The sequence below is a fragment of the Penicillium waksmanii genome (genome assembly GCF_028829765.1).
Source record: "Penicillium waksmanii strain IBT 27052 chromosome Unknown utg000004l:1.0-5674109.0:1.0-5678898.0, whole genome shotgun sequence".
NCBI classification, from domain to species: Eukaryota; Fungi; Ascomycota; class Eurotiomycetes; order Eurotiales; family Aspergillaceae; genus Penicillium; species Penicillium waksmanii.
In genome coordinates this window covers 1,139,949-1,157,511 of record NW_026643251.1, presented here as the reverse complement: position 1 = coordinate 1,157,511, position 17,563 = coordinate 1,139,949, and the positions used below count along the sequence as shown (strand labels likewise).

Sequence of the window (17,563 nt, the reverse complement as noted above, 5' to 3'; positions counted from 1 at the left end):
CTCGCCTGGCTGATTTATTCAAGAACACCCTCTCAAACCATAAGGATCTATCGTTTAATGAAGTATACTAGAGATTCTAAGTATCTATTTTCTCTAATAATAATGCTTTGGGTTATAGATAATTTGTTAGTCTAATGGTTAGTAAATTAACGCTATATTTACCAGGAAGAATAGCACTATAAGATTAGACAGCTAACCTGCCCTTTACCTCTCTCAAAGTCGATAGTAATTCAATCTGGAGTTGGATGTATAGGTGTAACAATCCGAATATAACATTTTGGCTGGGAGCACACATGGGCCGTTAATTAGACCTTACATAAATCACTTCTGACTGCCAAAATATGTTACCGAAACTATGGCATTTACTATAAGCCTCTGGTATGCCAGAAAATAAAGTCCAAGCTTTTCAACATTCTAGGGAATATGTCAAAGTATTCTGATCATAATAACTTATAAAACCTAGACAGTTAAAGAATAACTGTAAGCTTATTATATACAGCTAGCACTCTCTACTCTAAAGTACTAAGAAAATAGTTATAGAAATTATTTTCAGTACGATAAGCAGTATAGCAGATTCAAATTAATATTCTTCACCTGCTAAATAGTTAAATCTTTCCAGTAAGCATCTTTATAAAATAAATTTCGCTTTTCTTACCCTTTCATACTGTGCTTTTATCACTGCACAGGAGGGCGGGCCTGGGTAGGCAGTGTTACCGTCACTTTTTTTACGGAATTAGTAAGAGTAATCATTTGTCTAAACTTTAACAGATAATACAATCCGCCGTTCGTAAGGTTTTCTTTCTTACTGATCGAAGGCTGCTAGAGGATCAAGAAAAGAACAATAATATATCGTATTGGACATAATACAATAAAATTCGCTGACTCTCGCTAATTCGTACTTTGTCTCTTTATACTCGATAACAATTCGAGGAGAGGAGCAAAAAGTCAAGTCTCAAAATTTGATAGGGTTCCCAAGGACACGGCCCCTAGACCGGGTACACGCACAGATGACCAATCAGGCTCTATTAAACTCAGTTATGGTCGCCGGAGTATTTTGCCACTATTTGTGCGCATACCATAAACCCCTGCCTGATCCATTCCAGGGAACATCTCTAAGCATTCTGACATAATAACAAAACTTAGACAGTTTATGAATGGCTATGGGCACACTATTTGCCTGAGAGGGTAGCGTATTATTTTTTATTACAACGACCAGTCCGACCGGTTCAGACTGATAGTCTTTACTAAATTGTTTATCGTTTGAAGCATGTGCCTCTATGAAAAATGCGTTCTGCTCTTTTCACCCTTTTGTGCTGCTCTGTTGCCACTGCGCTCACTGGAGAAGAAGCTCTAGAAAAGTGCGTGGACCTAGGGTTGGAGGTAAGGTTTCCCATGGGGGTAATAATATTGACACTGGGGGTGGTGATATTGGAGACATTGGGGTTGGGGTTGGGGGTGGAGGGAGTGGTGGTGGTTGCGACTCGACCGCTTGTGATGCCAGGGTAAGATATCTATATAGACATCCAAAGAGATTACATGAATACTAGTAGTAACATACTGATTCATTATAGTGTCGAAGATTAGGCGATAAATCTGGCTGTGCGACAACGGGAGTGGATCTCCTAGTTTACTTGGACTTGTTTTTGGGCAAAATACGCCGTTAGTCTCCTTTTCGATCGTGCTTGGATTGCAGCTAGAAGAGCATGCATGGCCAACACGAGCCACTCGAGAGGAATTGAAAGTAAGGTGGATGCGCACATAGGGCATTATGAATTCATGATATAGTCATACGATCTAATGCGATGGGATGCGATTCGTACTTACTCCCGCGTGACGCCAGTCTCCCCCGACCATTCCAAGATAATATCTTCAGGAACATCTCTAGTGAGAATATGAACGTGTTCCAGGGCCCGTACACTCTGCAAACCAACCCAATTCTTAAACCACAAGATTTGAGATTTGGGATCTTGGAAGCGCTGTCCCGGATCCCTGGCCAGACGACCAACAAAAGTCCGCTGAACAAAGTCGTCAATCAAAGCCCTCGACTCATCGGTGAGATGACCTTCGTCCCCCTGTACCGGGATCGGGGTACGCAGCCAGACAATGAGGTGCGAAATGCCGGGATCCAAGCCGTAGGGCCAGTCATTACGGAGAATCTTGTAGTCTTCAGGGTCGGCAAATGGGCGCGGGTTCCTGAAGGCGACTCCACTTTGAATAGCCGCGGGTGTACTGGACGCGGATGCGGAAGACGGGGACGGCGTGGAGCCGGGGGTTGTTTCGGTTGAGGCTAGCGGAGACGACCAACCCAGGCGGCGCTGGCAGATAAAATTCATGATGGAGCCATACTCGGCCTTGGTGGCTGCACTCCAATCCAGGTATCGGCGGAGATCGGAGGGTTTCCGCTTGAGTGCGGCAAGATCATTCCGGGCTAGTCGGGTGAGTGAGGGGGAAATATTTGGGGAAATGAGGAGAGTAGAGGAGAGAATGGGTTTAGTCCCATCTTTGTGCACTCACCGATAATGCTTTGTAGATCATTCCAGTCGTGGGCTACGAACTCCTCGTCGGTCATGGCGAGGAGTTGGTGGTCCAACGCGGTGAGATTGAAGGCAGGGGGAGCCATGATGGGAGGTTATGCAATGCAATTGATAGAATAGATGAATGTAATGAACAGGATGAATATAGTAAACGCAATGAATGTGAATGTCAATGTCAATATGTCAAGTAGTGAGGGGAATCAAATCCCAAAGAGGAGTGAAATTCCGTTGGGCGGAAGAGCGGACTCCGTCGAGAGGAAGTCACGCTTCTTCCCAACTTCAACTTCAACTTTCCAACTTCCCCTTCTCCTCCCCTCTTTATCCATTCCTTCCCCCGCCATGAGGTATGTTCATACTCCCCTTCTTGACTATCAATGCCCTGATTCTTTCAAGTCGCCTTTGCTTTCCTTGAACCCCTCTAACAATGTCCAGTTTCAACGTTGGCACCGCCCTCATTCCCTCGGTCTTGCTGGTCGCCGGTGTGTATGCCGTCAAGCCTGAGTTTGTCGCGTATGCTGTCGCTGCTGCCGCCGCCTTGACTGGTCTTGCCTTCTTTACCGGAAGCAGCAGTATGTGTTCCTCAATCCCACCTACCATGATCGTGTGGCCCGCGATCGTTGTGTAACTCCCCCCCGGTCTGACTAACATTCCACCCCCCGTCGCAGAGCCTCGTAAGGTCCTGAACCCCACCGAGTTCCAGAACTTCGAGCTCAAGGAGATCAACAACATCTCCCACAATGTTGCCATCTACCGTTTTGCCCTCCCCCGTCCTACCGATATCCTCGGTCTGCCCATCGGCCAACACATCTCCCTCGCCGCCACTATTGAGGGCCAGCCCAAGGAGGTTGTGCGCTCCTACACCCCCATCTCCTCCGACAATGAGGCCGGTTACTTCGACCTGCTCGTCAAGGCTTACGCTCAGGGTAACATCTCCAAGTACCTCACCACACTGAAGGTCGGCGACACCATGAAGGTTCGTGGCCCCAAGGGTGCCATGGTCTACACTCCCAACATGTGCCGTCACATCGGTATGATCTCCGGCGGTACTGGTATTACTCCCATGCTGCAGGTCATCGAGGCTATCATCCGCAACCGTCCCCGCAACGGCGGAAATGACACCACCAAGGTCGACCTGATCTTTGCCAACGTCAACCCCGACGATATCCTGCTCAAGGAGAAGCTGGAGAAGCTCGCCAAGGAGGACGCTGACTTCAACGTCCACTACGTCCTGAACAACCCCCCTGATGGCTGGATCGGTGGTGTTGGTTTCGTCACCCCCGACATGATCAAGGTAAGCAAGCCCACGCACGTGTGATCGGCACGTACCGAGGTGAAACACGTTCTAACATTTGCCTCACAGGAACACCTGCCCGCCCCCGCCGCCGACGTCAAGATCCTGCTCTGTGGCCCTCCCCCCCCATGGTTAGCGCGATGAAGAAGGCCACCGAGTCTCTTGGCTTCACCAAGGCCCGCCCAGTTAGCAAGCTGGAGGACCAGGTCTTCTGCTTCTAAGCGTGTGCGTGTCTGGGTAAATACCCCTAAAAATGTTCGCTGGATCAAGTAGCTCGTGATTGTGAGCTTACGACCAGCGAACAACTGCTCTTCATGAAGAAATTCCGCGAAATGTACAGCGATTGCGAGGATAGATTTGTCTATAGACCCTAGCCAAGCGCAGGCGTCAAAGGATTTATGAACAATGCTGCTTAATTTTATGGTCACATATTTTCAATGCCAATTTATACGGCCAAGAAAAGACGTCACTGGGCGAATGCCTATTATAAACAGAAATTATTTACACTGCGGTCCCAACTACTACTAGTACAGTCTGACTCTTCCAGTTATTGAGAGTTATATAAGCTAAGTGACCAAGTGACTTTTATTGAGTGCCCAAGTGCGTTAGCACTCTACTAGCATAATCCCCTAAAAGGCATCTCCCTACTGGCATCTATCATTCGCTGTCCCGAGCTTCTCGTCACCTTTGATCTCAATACTACTAGTCAAATGTCGACTCCTTCATAAATGGGCTGCGCCGGCAAATTGCAGGCCCCTTCCAGACTAACACCACCGGAACGAGCGAGAGAGCGAGCCCAATAACCCCAGCAATGTCCCAGCCCAGCCATACCCCAAATGCGTGAAGAGTGCAGTGGAAGACAGTGGCAGAGAAGCGCTGATAATGTTTATTCCATCGGGCGATTATGGAATCTGGATCGCCCACCTCCAGAGCTGTCCGCCCTTATGACGCGAAGATCCTCGAAGAGCAAATTCAAGTCTTTCTTAGGGAGGTCAAATGCCCAGAGGACTTAGATGAAGCAAAAATATTCCCATATCTGCGCAGCCTCTCGAGTTCGAAAATAATTGAGGCTCAAACAAGGGTGTTCGATAATACAATCCCTCACTAAGATGGCCCTTCCAACCAGTCATCGACAGAGATATAATTCCTCGCAAACCACTCGAAGCATGGTATTCTCAATCATGGAACAGAATACCTATAATGACCGGATTCAACACAAATGAACCAAACCCTATGTCGACGAGCAGATGTCCGAAACATCAGAATTCTGCACATTCTGGCAGACTCTTCTCCCCAACTTTTCAGCCTCCGAATTAGACTCGATTGAACAGCTATATCCAGATCCAAAATTCGATCCCAAATCGCCATATAAAGAGACATGTGAAGGTCTTGGAGCTCAATCCAGGCGCATAGAGGCAGCATATGGACACTACGCTTACGTGGCACCCGTCCGTCAAACAGCTCATCTTGCCTCTTCCCAGGGCGGCCTAGTACATCTATACCATTGGGCACTTCCTCGCTCTATTCTCGATGCAAGTCATGCGGATAATATGTATTATGAGACATACAACAAGGATATCCGAGAAATCTCCGAATCTCAAAAAGCATTATCGGGGACGCTGCATGCATATCTTACCAGCTTCATTGCGACGGGAAATCCGAATACTGTGCGAGGGCGATATCCGCACAGACCGGAATGGTCGCCTTTTGAACAAAGAGATCAGAAATTTATGCATTTTGGAAAGGATAATGAGGAACTTATTGGTGAGGATGTAGCTCCTCCTGCTAAGATTGTTGTGGATGACTGGGCGAGAGAAGAAACAGAATTTTGGTGGTCAAAGACCGATCTTTCGGAGCAGGCCTGAGAATATCTGGATTGATATTTCGAAGAGCAGGGATTATTATTCAATAACGTCAACTTCATCTTCATTGCTCATTGCTAGTTGTCAATTCACTGTTAATATTATATACCGGTGTGACGAATTTGATCGCACTCTCATGGCGAAGTCACGGTTTCAGTAATGCTGGAGGATTCGTGAAGTTGATAATGAGGAACCTCTTCCCCGGCACGCCATTTGTACTTGCTTCCCGGATGATCTTCTGGCAATCGGTCAGATCCAATGAAGACATCCCTTGCAGTCGCACCCTCCTTCTCAACTTCTGCACGGAAGATTCCTCTGCGTCTGAGCTCTGGAAGGAGAAATTCGATAATATCCTCAAAAGATCCCGGGTTTGTGATATGTGCCAGATTGAATCCATCCACTCCAGCAATCTCAACCCACCTCTCCAGTTCATCTGCAACGGTGGTAGGGCCGCCGACTACCTTAGCCTGAAGACCGCCAACGCTGATATATTCAACGATCCTTCGCTTTGTCCATGGGAGATTCTCGGTACCTGGAACGGTGGAAGCAAATCTCTGCACAACCGATTGTACTCGTGGGGAGTCGCTGAACCGGAAATCTTCGTCGTCGGAGTAGGTTGATAAATCAATACCTGTCCATCCGCCAAATAAGGCCAGAGCGCCTTCATCATCTGCATATCGAAGATACTCCTCTCTCTTTGCCTTGGCTTCCTCATCTGTCGCCGCCACAATTACATTGATGCCAACGATCACTTTGATATGATTTGGATCACGACCCTCTTCTTGGGCAATTCTGCGAATATTATCAACGGTCAAGCGGGTCCCTTCGGGTGTCTGGCCCCCGATAAAGATAGCTTCTCCATGTTTACCCCCAAACCCATTCCCAGCCTCCGAAACTCCAGCCTGGAAGAGGAATGGAGTTCGCTGGGGAGATGGCTCGCAAAAATGGGGACCCGGTACATCGAAATATTTCCCCTTGTGGTTAATTAGTCGAACACCATCGCTTTCGATATAGGTCCCAGCGTCGCGATCAGCGACAACAGCACCATCCCGAAAGCTGCTTTCCCAAAGTTTGTACAGCACCTCCAAGTACTCATGGGCAATAGCGTATCGCTCATCGTGCGGAATTTGCTCTGTCAAACCGTGATTCCTCGCAGCGCTGTCCAAGTACGACGTGACGATATTCCATGCCAAGCGTCCATCACTGAGGTGGTCAACTGTCGACAAGCGGCGAGCGAGCGAATAAGGCTTTTCGTAAGTCACGCTTGCAGTGACGCCGAAAATGAGATTCTTGGTTACTGCAGCCAGGGCGGGTACCAGATATAGCGGGTCATTGACAGGGAATTGTGCGCCTGAGGTGAGTGATGGGACTACATTGGCCGGACCTTTGTAAACATCGTATGGACCCAGTGTGTCCGCGATGAACAGGGCATGGAAATTCGCTTTGTCCAGCAGTTGCGCGAGATTCGTCCAGAATGAAAGCTTCTTGTACTGGTCTGTTTGATTTCGAGGATGTTTCCATAGGCCAGGGGCCAAATGGCCGGGAGCATTCATCACGAAGGCATTCAGGATAATCTGTTTTTTGTTTTTCGGAAGTTTTCCCCGGAGTTGAGGCTCCTTGATCTCCGAGTCTGCCATGTTTATCTCTGTTCGCTGCAACGTATTAAAATCGAAGGGTCATTGAACTGGCAATCGTCAGTCTCGAGAGAATGGGAGTTCTCGTGTTTTGAATCCTTCTATCGGGTCTATCGGCGGCTATGGTATCAGCATTGCCCAGATTGACACTCTTCTGTTCGCCATCGATTCTATCTCGCTATTCTTCATGCTGATGTCGAATATGATCCTATCGGCCGACAAATATCTGGTCCCTTTCAGATTCCTACGGAGTAATGATATTGTGGAGAAGAAAGAGGTGATTTAGTTGGTGCGTGATAGCGCAGAATCAACTCGCTATCGCGCCATGGACGCACGCCATCGCGACTCACAACCCCTAATTTTACCCAACACGATCGCTAAGGCCAATCACGGTGGACAATTTGGGTTTTAGTGTCTTGACAGAAGCTAATCTCTTTTCGCGATGCTTTAAGAAACGTTCCGGAACGTCATATTGGAGTCGCCTTGCATAACGCAATATCGGATTTGAACGACGTGAGAAAGCTCCGACCATATGGCACTTCTGGGCGCGTGTGATTCTTTGAAATCATTGGCTATGAAAATAGACCAAGCTCCAGGCCAAGAATAGAATGGTCCGCGAAATGAATAAATAAGAATTCCAAGAGTCCGACTCCATTGCTTCTCGCGTTCCTCAATCTTCGGCATCCCACCATGTCAAATACAATAGACACGGGCAAGCTGGCCCTGATCTCTCAGGGTGCGGCCTACGGGCTCCTGATTGGACTTGGCGTCCTTTTTTGCGGTGTCATCTTGATCGCCGTTAAGATCCAAAAGCTGTATCTTTCGGAGGATTCTGGCAAATCGGAGATGTTCATGGTCGCCAATCGGTCTGTTGGAACGGGTTTAACAGCATCTGCGGTGTTTTCATCTTGGATGTGGATCAACGAGACTGTGCTGGCAGCTGCAATGTGCTACAGGTACGGCTTGGCCGTTCCATTGGTATGGAAATTGTATTCCTTTTCGATAATCAGCAAATCTCTGACATACCTTTAGTGGTGGGGATCTGGACTATGTTTCCAAATTGCATTGATGGCGGCACTTGGCGTAATGGCCAAGATTCGAGTTCCTTACGCGCACACTTCTCTTGAAATCGTACGAATGAGATATGGCAAGATTGGACATCTTGTTTTTATTGTGCTCAACTTAGTGAACAATGTCTTTGGATGTGCCTCTATGATCATGACGGGGTCCCAGCTTATCTATGGTGTCTCGGGTATGCACTTTGTGGCAGCGACTATACTGATTCCCCTAGGAGGTAAGTGACCTCGATACTCTGAAAACCCGATGCACCGCAGCTAATACTTCTCTAGTTGTGCTATATACCGCAGTAGGTGGCCTGAAGGCTACTTTCTTAACTGACTTCCTGCATACCACCATTGCGTTGATCCTCATCATCTACTTCACAATTGCTGTTCTGACGAACGACGCAATTGGCGGTTTGGGTGGCCTCTATGATAAGGTAGCGGCTACTGCTAGCGAGAACTACATTTCTGGTAACTACCAAGGATCTGTCCTCACTTTTAAATCCAAAGGCGCAATCATCTGGGGTTTAATTCTGAAGTTTGGCAACTTGGCTCTTGTTGTTATGGTAAGCAAACAAGCAGTACTATATATAAATTCCATATTTAACACTGCTACTAGGACACTGCATTCTGGCAAAAATCGTTCGCAACCGAAGTTAAAGCTACCGTGCCGGGCTACAATATAGCTGCGCTCGCGGTTTTCGGCATCCCTTGGGGAATCGGCACAGTGCTTGGCTTGACAGCTCGGGCAATCCACAACACCCCCATTTTCCCAACCTACCCCGACCCTCTAACCGACACTGAAGTCAGCATGGGCATGGTGATGCCATATGTTATCAAAGCGCTGATTGGTGATGGCGGAATCGTGGGATTCTTCATCTTACTCTTCATGGCAATCACCAGCACGGTTTCCTCTTCCATGATTGCAGTTAGTAGTATTTTGTCCTATGATTTGTACAAAACATACTTCAACCCGCAGGTGACAGACAAAAAGCTCGTCAAGGTCAGTCATCTGACAGTCGTGATTCACGGTGTCTTCATCACTGGAATCTCAATCGCCTTGAATTACGGAGGCGCCAATATGACTTGGATCAACTATTTGCGACCCGTGATATCTTGCCCAGGAATCATCCCGCTCATTCTTACACTATTCTGGTCAAGACAAACTCGACTTGCTGCCATCGTATCTCCGATCCTTGGTTTCTTCACTGGTCTTACAGTCTGGCTTGTAACCGCGAAGACAATGTATGGCGCCGTGGACATCGCAGCTACATCGAACGAATATCCGGCCCTTTATGCGGCGATCGCATCTTTCTTCTCGCCGGCCCTATATTCCGTTGTTCTCTCGATATACAAGCCATACACCTTCGACTGGCGAGAGTTCCTCCGCATCGAACTACAAGACGAAGCCAAACTACACGCCGATTCCGACTCTGCGACACCAAACGATAGCGGTGATGAGAATGCCAAAGGATTCAGAGGGAATGAGATTGCCAAACCTGTTGGAATTACACCCACTTCCAACTCGATCAACAGCAATGACCCAGAGCATGTTGGCGGTATCGATGAAAAGGCTCCACCGGAGACACCACCGTCCCTTGCGGTGGAGCAACAAAGTCTAGACGACATCCAACATCCATTCGATGACAAAACAATCAAAGAACTTTACCGCTGGCTAAAAATTGCCATTGTGTTTTTCATTGTCATTGTCTTGGTCACTATCGTCGCCTGGCCTCTCCCGCTTTATCGTGACTACATCTTCACGAAGTCTTTCTTTTCCGGATGGGTAACAGTCGCTATTATATGGCAATTTGGAGCATTTGGGGCGGTGGTTGTTTACCCTCTCTACGATGGAAGACACGAGATCGCAACAGGCGCCCGTGGAATTTGGAATTCCTCAAGACGCTATTTCGGCAAGAGGGGAGAGACTTAATTCAATTTAGAGTTTTGACAAGGGTTAAACGGTCTAACTAGGATATCCAAATTTGAATTTCAAGTTGTTTTCAGTGATGTTGCTTTGTAATGTGAAGTGAGCCTTCAAATAGTATGTACAGAGCACAAATGACACATTCTCTAGTCATTTATGCTTGATGTCTGCGTGATCATGCAAAATCCAGATGCCTACAGGGTAGTGTAGGGACCCTTTGTCCTGGAGACTCTTGATGCGACCGAGCAGGAATTCAAGCTGGCGGTAAGCGGCACCAGGGACATACTGTGGAATTTCTGTAGAGAGGGTCAGCACAGTTCCATCGTCGAAAGACACTCCATTACTCACCATGTCCAGATCCATAGACAGAGCTGAAGGTTAAGCCACGTTCAGTGTGTGCAGTACCCAGGATACCACCACCAGCATCATTGGTCCATGGAATGGAGCCCTGTTGGTTCGCAACGGTGTCTAGTGCACTTGTGTAAGGCACAAACAACGGCTCAGTTGGTGGCTTCTGGAAACCCTGGGCACCGTTCCACGTCATGTTCTGAATAGTAACAAGAGTTCCGTTCAGGAAAAGGAGATAATCCAACCATCCGTGGCCGATGAGAACGTTGTTAGTCCGTTCAATGACGCTGGGGAGAGGGCCAAGGGCGCTAGGAAGGGATTGATCGCCTTGTTTGCCGAAAATATCACCTCCACAGACTGCGTAGTTAGTAGGCGGGACGTGAAGAGCCTTTTGAACAGCGGACTGGTTGAAGTAGTTGTTCGGGCCTCCAGCCAAAGAGGGGAATCCCATTTCATCCCACAAGAAAGGGCAGAAGTCCGTCAGATGGTACATGTTGAAGCAAGGGTTGATGTATGTTGCGGCCACGAGAATCTGATCCCAAACATTACAGCCATCCTTATTGGGGTCTGGCGTGACAGGGAAGTCCTTGGGAGGGGGATAGGTGAGGGCAGTATCCAGAAATTTGTTGTAGCCACACTTTTCGGCCTTCTCATTGATGTCGGCAAGGAATGTATCGTTCAGAGTAAAGACGTTAGAAAAGTGGTTCAGTGCGGCCACGGCAGGGGCTAATGCTTTTGTAAGCTAATTGCAACATATGAATGAATTGGCTCGTAGAATTCGTCTTACCGTAGATCATGACGCTATCTTCATTGATAGATGGGTCATTGATTTGGATACCCTTCAGGTTGAAGTGGGTGGTATCGTTCTGGTCAAGGAACCCGGAAGCCAAGTACGGGATATACTGGCCTGCATAGCTCTCGCCGGTGATGTAAATCTTGTAGCCCTGCATGCTGAAGGTTTGGATGAAACGCTTCCAGAAGTCGTTGAACTGATTCGAGACGTCGATCTCATCCTGCACGGTAGCTGGGCCGGGGGAGAAACCCGTACCGGCAGGTTGGTCGATGTAAACCATGTTGGTCAAGTTCGTCCACGAGTAAGGATTGCGAACAGGCTCGTATGTGCCAGACTGCCACAGGAAAGGACCATGTTCCTGGAGAAGGCCGTCGAGGGAGCTACAACCGGGACCGCCATTCAACCAGATGGTAATCTAGATTGACAATTAGCGCAAGCTTCCTTTCTCTCGAGATTCTCGTTAAAACGATCGGGTAGATACCTCTTTTTTGGCATCAGGGTTTGTCGATGGGAAGAACCAGAAGAACAAACTGGAATTTCCATGAGGCGTATTGGATAGCAGTCCTGAATAACTCTCGCCAATGTCAAACGGAACCTGAGGGAAATGCTTTCCGTTCACAAGGAATTCTGCAGCGAATGATAAGCTTCATCGAATGTCATATGGCAGATAGTACGGCTCCTTACGCTTTGTCTTCTTGTTCAGGTACTGATAGTCAGACTGATCCACGGAGTGGGTGTCTCGCTTCTGAATATGATTGACAACACTGGATTTCTTCGTAGCCTTGCGATGGGGGCTGCTCAAAGCAGCGACCGTGGCCACCAAGGCAGTCAAGGGAACAAGGACACGCATGGTGAGAGCTCGGTCAATTCCTGGTGAGAGTCAAGTTCGCCGCAGCGGAGTGTCAGGGGAACTCGTTTAAGTACTTTCCGGATAAGTCGGAGGTGGAGCATGCATGGCCTGAGCGATGTTGGAACCCCGAATGGCTCTCCCGAGATTAATGCAGCACCAAGCCTCGCCAATCCGCATGCAGATCGAACGGGCAATCGGCGGAGCGATCCGTCGTGATACATCGGATTTCCAGTTTCACAACAAACTCCTCTCCATTTGAGGGGGTCAGTGGAGTCCTCCGAGGCTCGCGCGTTGTAACGTTAGGAACAACTGGGAAGGTGACATGGCAGTGCATGGCGTCATTGATCAGCTTTGGGCTTAGCTTTGTGGTGGATACATTGGGGAGCCGACGGAGTTCCAGCTGAGGGGATCTTGTTTAGTTGTTGCCTAGCATTGATGATTGGATCGAGGCTGAAATTTGGGCCAATTCAGGGTCAAAAAGCGGGGAGAGGTGGAGAGGTTGGCGGAAACAAGAAATGCCAAGCAAACGCTTATCCTCCACAGGAGATACGTGCAACAAACAACAGTTGGGTTATCTTGCTGGATATTATTGGCTACTTCTAGTGATACTACTCACCAGACTTATAAGTCTTTTTTTTTCCGCTGGTCGAGCATAATCCCATGATTACTTGAAATAAGACACATCTTCAGCACTTCAAGACCCGTGCATACAAACAACTTGGATAGTATCAATAACAGTCAACCAACCCAAAAAGAAGATGCAAAAAAGGAGAGTGTTTGTTAGTAGTATATGCGTCTGCCATTTTTAAAGAAATGGCAAAAAGATATCTCAGGTAAGGTTTGTAGGAATAGCCGAACGGGGGGGGTCGAACCCCCAACCTTGAGATTAAGAGTCTCACGCTCTACCGATTGAGCTAGCCCGGCTGGGCTGTTGTTTGGGGGAGCAGACTATGGCTCTATGAGGCAGAAATCTTTTCAGGTGATTGCACTAGCGATATACCGCTGAATGGCAGAGTCTACAACACCCAACCAGGAACTGAAAATCAACTAGAGGCAAGATACCTTGATTTGAGTATAGTATTGCTTCATCACCGTCCGACATAGGAGGTGATATGGAACAAGATAGCACGGAATGGTGACGGACTGATATCATGTTAGCCAGGCACCTATGCCCGAATCGCTTCCTGTAGCTATCTGAGCCCTGAGGTATGGCTTCTTCCATTTCTCTCTTCCCAAATTTTCTGACTTTCGTCGAATCCTACATGTTCATTTCCTTTCCATCCTGGCTTCTCACAGCTTTCTCCTGGTCCCGACTGTCAGCGAAGACATGATTTTGCCATTGACGAGCCGGAATACCCTCCTCAAAAAATGCCGCAATTTCCACCTGTGTTCTTTCTAGAGTTTCTCCGACACAAAACCAGACCCAAGCAAGCGAAGTGAGAGTTGTCGCAGCGTAAACGAAGCCGACCATTGGCCCTAGCCCGGCGTCATAGTACAGGTATGGTGCCGTGAAAGAAATGACCCATAGGAAGAAGTAAAGAGCAACAATCGAGATCGAAATGATCTTATTCTGATTCACCCCAACGGATAATTCGCGCGTAATAGCGTATGTCAAAGGGCCCTGACCGAAATTGTACGCGCAGATCACGACGTAGGAGAAAACCACGATAACGTATTTCGATGCCGTCGAAAGCTCCTTTTGCGTACCGATACCCCCAATCACGATAAAGGACATGAAGATTAACCCTGTGCTGATGAGAAGATTGGTCCGTCGTCTCAGTTTGTTCGCCGTAAGCACCGAGGCTCCGACCGCAAAGATTTGCAGAATCATCGTGATAAGGGTGATGGTAAATGGCTGGGAGACGCCAATTTCCTGCGCAAAAACAACACCATAGTTATAGAAAAATATGATACCACAAATTTGTTGCGCATACATCCCACCTGCTGCCCAAATCAATTTTTTGCGTTCGACGGGGTCGCAGATCAACGACTTCCAAGATGATGCCTTGGCCTGTTCGTTGTCATACTCTCTTGCCCGCTCCAGTAGGGCGATATCGGCAGATGGGTCATATGTCGGATCATTTTGGTGAATCTTTCGGAGTGCGGCTTCGGCCTCGTGTCGTCTTCCCCGGAACACATACCAGGCCGGACTCTCTGGGATAAATGGCAAAAGCGCAAAAGCCACAAGAGGTAGAATGACAAGACCGCCCATCGGCAATTTGTATGAAAGAGATGACTTGATTTCGTTCGTGCCTTGCGTGGTGCCGGAAGCGACTAGTTGCGAGCAAGATTGGATGAATTGGTACATATATAGTGCCGGGCTGCGGATCTCAATAGGCGCGACCTCTCCCATGCTATTAGCTGGTTAGCAGAGTTCTGAGAGGTGGAAGGTGACAATGAAATTTGAATGACACTTACTAAAGGAGCGACGTAACTGTGAAGTTACCGACTCCAAGGCCAATGAGAATTCGACCCAACACAATGACCCCCCTCAATATGGGTATCCGCAGTCTGTGTAATACCACCTGCTAGAACGAGAAACGAGGCGATCCAAAGAACAATTCTACGGCCGAAACGATCGTTCAACGGCCCAGCGAGAAAGGCGCCAACCATGTCGCCTATGTAAATACTCGAAGTTGTCAGGGAAGTGAAGCTGGTTGCGAGTGCCTTTTGACCATTCTCATATTGACTACCGTAGTCATTCTTGAATTCCTGCATGCCGAGGATTCCACTGTAATAAGTGTTATCATATCCAAAGACAAAGGCCCCTATGGCGGAGATTGAACAGTATATTATCGCCCATTTGTGACGTTTGAAGTCTATGTTGATATCGAACATGGTTGTGAGAACCAGAAAGTACTGGCCCTAGTATTTCCTCAAATCTCAGATCAATGGAAACAATATACTAGTACTAGTGCTGGTATGAAACCGTGTATAAAAAGTAAAGTCTTTGTTGACGATGTCCAACAGAATATGTCCCCAGTCCCATCATTAAGTATCGACAATCTGGGCGCGGACCCCTGCGCGGTTCGCAAATCCGGGGGAAAGATCAGCATACCTTCAATTCCAAGTTTACGGCCACAGGAAATGGACTAGTCCCCGCACTGTAACCAAGCTCACACAGGCTTCGGAGAATAGTTTCGGGGAAATGCACCTGCATCCCCCACGTCCTGCGACCAGCCATATTCAACGTCCCAGAGATCTTGAGATGTGGTTCGCTGGGCAATGTCGATAACACGGCAGAAGAAGTCTGGCGTGGGTGGGTGGCGCTTCAGCTGTACCCCCCACGCATAAAGCCGATGACACGCGAGGATCTGCTCCCCGTGGGGAACTTGGGACTGGGGTGTCGGCTTCGCGCTAGTAGTGAAATCCGATTCCGCTTGTTTTTAGCCTCGGCAATCAAATATTCCCGAAAAAGTATTCATAATGAAACGCTTGAAACGAGCAGAAGGAAGAAATAGGTGGAACATGACGATCATGGTGATTCGGCCGAACGAACCGGCGATCGATTTATGTAAGTTAGTTACTAGTCCTGGAGTTGAAGGCCTGAGATACCAGGCGCTGCACTCAAAACAAGGATTTTGCAATGATGAAAAATGCGTTCCCTTTGGAATTGAAAATTAATTGCTCATATCTTTCTAAACCAACAGTATCAGAATAAACAGCATTATCCCCTGATCGAATTCACGAATCAGCTGTTCTATTGGGAAGAGTAGCATGCAGTTTGGGTACAAGACAACTCTTCATCTTATAGTTTGTTGCAATGCGTTCGACATTATATTTTTCAAGATCGCTGAGTTAGAGGACAATCTATAAGTGACCGGTAGAATAGGATTGTAGTATTTGAGATTGCCAGATGTATTGACAGTTAAGAATCAGATCATGAAATTTCCTTCTATGTCCGAGGCCCATTTCGATGCTTCACCAATTGATCAGTCGCCGTCCCGATCATCTCTACCGAACATGTCCTCGGGCAGTCTGAGACCCATATCTACCTGACATAAGACACGTGCAAACTTAGAGCAGACAGTATGAGCCCATTTGAATGATACTCCTAGCGCCACGGGCCCCGCCACGATTCAAGATTCTCATCATCACCGATATTCGAATATTCCGGCGGACGGTTTCCATATCCACGACTCAAACCATGCTGATTACCAGCAGATCCCACCACATAATCGTGACTTTGTCCCAGAAGACTGAACCGCTCAGCAATTCGATCCACCTCCGTATCACCACCCGAAACAATTGCCGTGGGTTCCTCAGGATCCACAAGTTCCGCAATAGCATTCGAGTAAATTGAGCGAAAAATGAGTTCGAAAAGAAGCTCGCTGAGAGCAAGTTGATCAGGACCGATCTCCCAATTCCCATACTTCGCCGCGTCCTCCAGCAGATTAACGACAGGCATACCCAGGGCCCGACGAAGATGATTGACTTTCAGCACTTGGTCCGGAATCGAGGTGTGCTCTGTCGCGGCGACGAAGCTTTCCTGGATGCGTATCGGTGTAAGTTGCAATTTCTGTAGTGTCTTGTTGAGATAGGTCACGCCGGCCATGAAGTCTATCAGGAAGTAGAACTTGTCGTTGTATCCCATGCGGCGATCCATGTACAGGGCGCGTCGGCCGAGCGGGGTGTCGGTCTTTGCATCAAATGCTTCTATGTAGGCGTTCATGCACAGGAGTTTGAGGAGGTGGATTGCGTGGGTGTATTTCACGATCAGATCGTAGTTGTCGAGGAGGTCGCCGGGGGTTGTGTGGTCGTTCATGATGGTTGGGATGAGAGGCAGGAGATGGAGTAGGTAATCCTAATAACTAGGCTGTGAAAGAGGCGTGCAATGGAGTAGCTAGTGAAGGATGCGTGTAATGGGAAACTTGGTGCAGCAAATACCAGTGGAAGTGCCCATGTGAAGGGAGGATGCAGGTTTGAGTGGGCTGTGAGAAAGTGAATGATCTCTTACTGGTCTTCATTCACTTGACGAGGGCCCTCAATGGGCCCTCAATGGGGTTGTTTGCATCCTGCCCAGGTGGGTGCAGTTGGGAAGTTGTAGGCAGCACATCGCCAGAAACGGGGAAATGCTCTAAACTCACAACTCACCACCCCCCGGCCTTCTATGACTATTTCATCAAAGAGAAAAAATGACAAAAAATCAACTCCTTTTTATTAAGGGGAAAATAAATTTGGAAGCTGAAATTTTAAATATGCGATTTCCCGCGTTATTAATACTAGTCTACAGGCTCGTATGATTGGATGGCAATAGTTAGTT

At 47.9% G+C, this 17,563-nt stretch overlaps 9 protein-coding genes across 9 annotated transcripts; 4 read left to right on the top strand and 5 right to left on the bottom strand.

Annotated features, from left to right (window-relative positions):
* Positions 1 to 1,820: 1,820 nt before the first annotated feature.
* Positions 1,821 to 2,620, bottom strand: N7481_003298 (GIG1 family protein; the record flags this gene model as incomplete). The annotated part of the gene is made up of 2 exons (XM_057262517.1): positions 1,821 to 2,428; positions 2,515 to 2,620. 2 exons carry the CDS (start codon positions 2,618 to 2,620, stop codon positions 1,821 to 1,823), a joined length of 714 nt encoding a protein of 237 aa, XP_057124178.1.
* Positions 2,621 to 2,958: 338 nt separating this feature from the next.
* Positions 2,959 to 3,969, top strand: N7481_003297 (cytochrome b5 reductase family protein; the record flags this gene model as incomplete). The annotated part of the gene is made up of 3 exons (XM_057262516.1): positions 2,959 to 3,103; positions 3,200 to 3,825; positions 3,895 to 3,969. 3 exons carry the CDS (start codon positions 2,959 to 2,961, stop codon positions 3,967 to 3,969), a joined length of 846 nt encoding a protein of 281 aa, XP_057124177.1.
* Positions 3,970 to 4,729: 760 nt separating this feature from the next.
* N7481_003296 (uncharacterized protein) lies at positions 4,730 to 5,048 on the top strand (the record flags this gene model as incomplete). The annotated part of the gene is made up of 2 exons (XM_057262515.1): positions 4,730 to 4,906; positions 4,935 to 5,048. The coding sequence occupies 2 exons, from the start codon at positions 4,730 to 4,732 to the stop codon at positions 5,046 to 5,048; spliced, it is 291 nt and encodes a 96-aa protein (XP_057124176.1).
* Positions 5,049 to 5,072: 24 nt separating this feature from the next.
* N7481_003295 (uncharacterized protein) lies at positions 5,073 to 5,690 on the top strand (the record flags this gene model as incomplete). Its single annotated transcript, XM_057262514.1, has 1 exon — positions 5,073 to 5,690. The coding sequence occupies one exon, from the start codon at positions 5,073 to 5,075 to the stop codon at positions 5,688 to 5,690; it is 618 nt and encodes a 205-aa protein (XP_057124175.1).
* Positions 5,691 to 5,821: 131 nt separating this feature from the next.
* N7481_003294 (LLM class flavin-dependent oxidoreductase) lies at positions 5,822 to 7,324 on the bottom strand (the record flags this gene model as incomplete). Its single annotated transcript, XM_057262513.1, has 1 exon — positions 5,822 to 7,324. The coding sequence occupies one exon, from the start codon at positions 7,322 to 7,324 to the stop codon at positions 5,822 to 5,824; it is 1,503 nt and encodes a 500-aa protein (XP_057124174.1).
* A 687-nt stretch (positions 7,325 to 8,011) lies between these two features.
* Positions 8,012 to 10,315, top strand: N7481_003293 (sodium:solute symporter family protein; the record flags this gene model as incomplete). The annotated part of the gene is made up of 4 exons (XM_057262512.1): positions 8,012 to 8,299; positions 8,354 to 8,615; positions 8,671 to 8,948; positions 9,002 to 10,315. The coding sequence occupies 4 exons, from the start codon at positions 8,012 to 8,014 to the stop codon at positions 10,313 to 10,315; spliced, it is 2,142 nt and encodes a 713-aa protein (XP_057124173.1).
* A 144-nt stretch (positions 10,316 to 10,459) lies between these two features.
* cpdS (uncharacterized protein) lies at positions 10,460 to 12,300 on the bottom strand (the record flags this gene model as incomplete). Its single annotated transcript, XM_057262511.1, has 5 exons — positions 10,460 to 10,605; positions 10,658 to 11,383; positions 11,445 to 11,865; positions 11,932 to 12,077; positions 12,135 to 12,300. The coding sequence occupies 5 exons, from the start codon at positions 12,298 to 12,300 to the stop codon at positions 10,460 to 10,462; spliced, it is 1,605 nt and encodes a 534-aa protein (XP_057124172.1).
* A 1,258-nt stretch (positions 12,301 to 13,558) lies between these two features.
* N7481_003291 (uncharacterized protein) lies at positions 13,559 to 15,138 on the bottom strand (the record flags this gene model as incomplete). The annotated part of the gene is made up of 2 exons (XM_057262510.1): positions 13,559 to 14,654; positions 14,747 to 15,138. 2 exons carry the CDS (start codon positions 15,136 to 15,138, stop codon positions 13,559 to 13,561), a joined length of 1,488 nt encoding a protein of 495 aa, XP_057124171.1.
* Positions 15,139 to 16,354: 1,216 nt separating this feature from the next.
* N7481_003290 (uncharacterized protein) lies at positions 16,355 to 17,065 on the bottom strand (the record flags this gene model as incomplete). Its single annotated transcript, XM_057262509.1, has 1 exon — positions 16,355 to 17,065. One exon carries the CDS (start codon positions 17,063 to 17,065, stop codon positions 16,355 to 16,357), a length of 711 nt encoding a protein of 236 aa, XP_057124170.1.
* Positions 17,066 to 17,563: the final 498 nt, after the last annotated feature.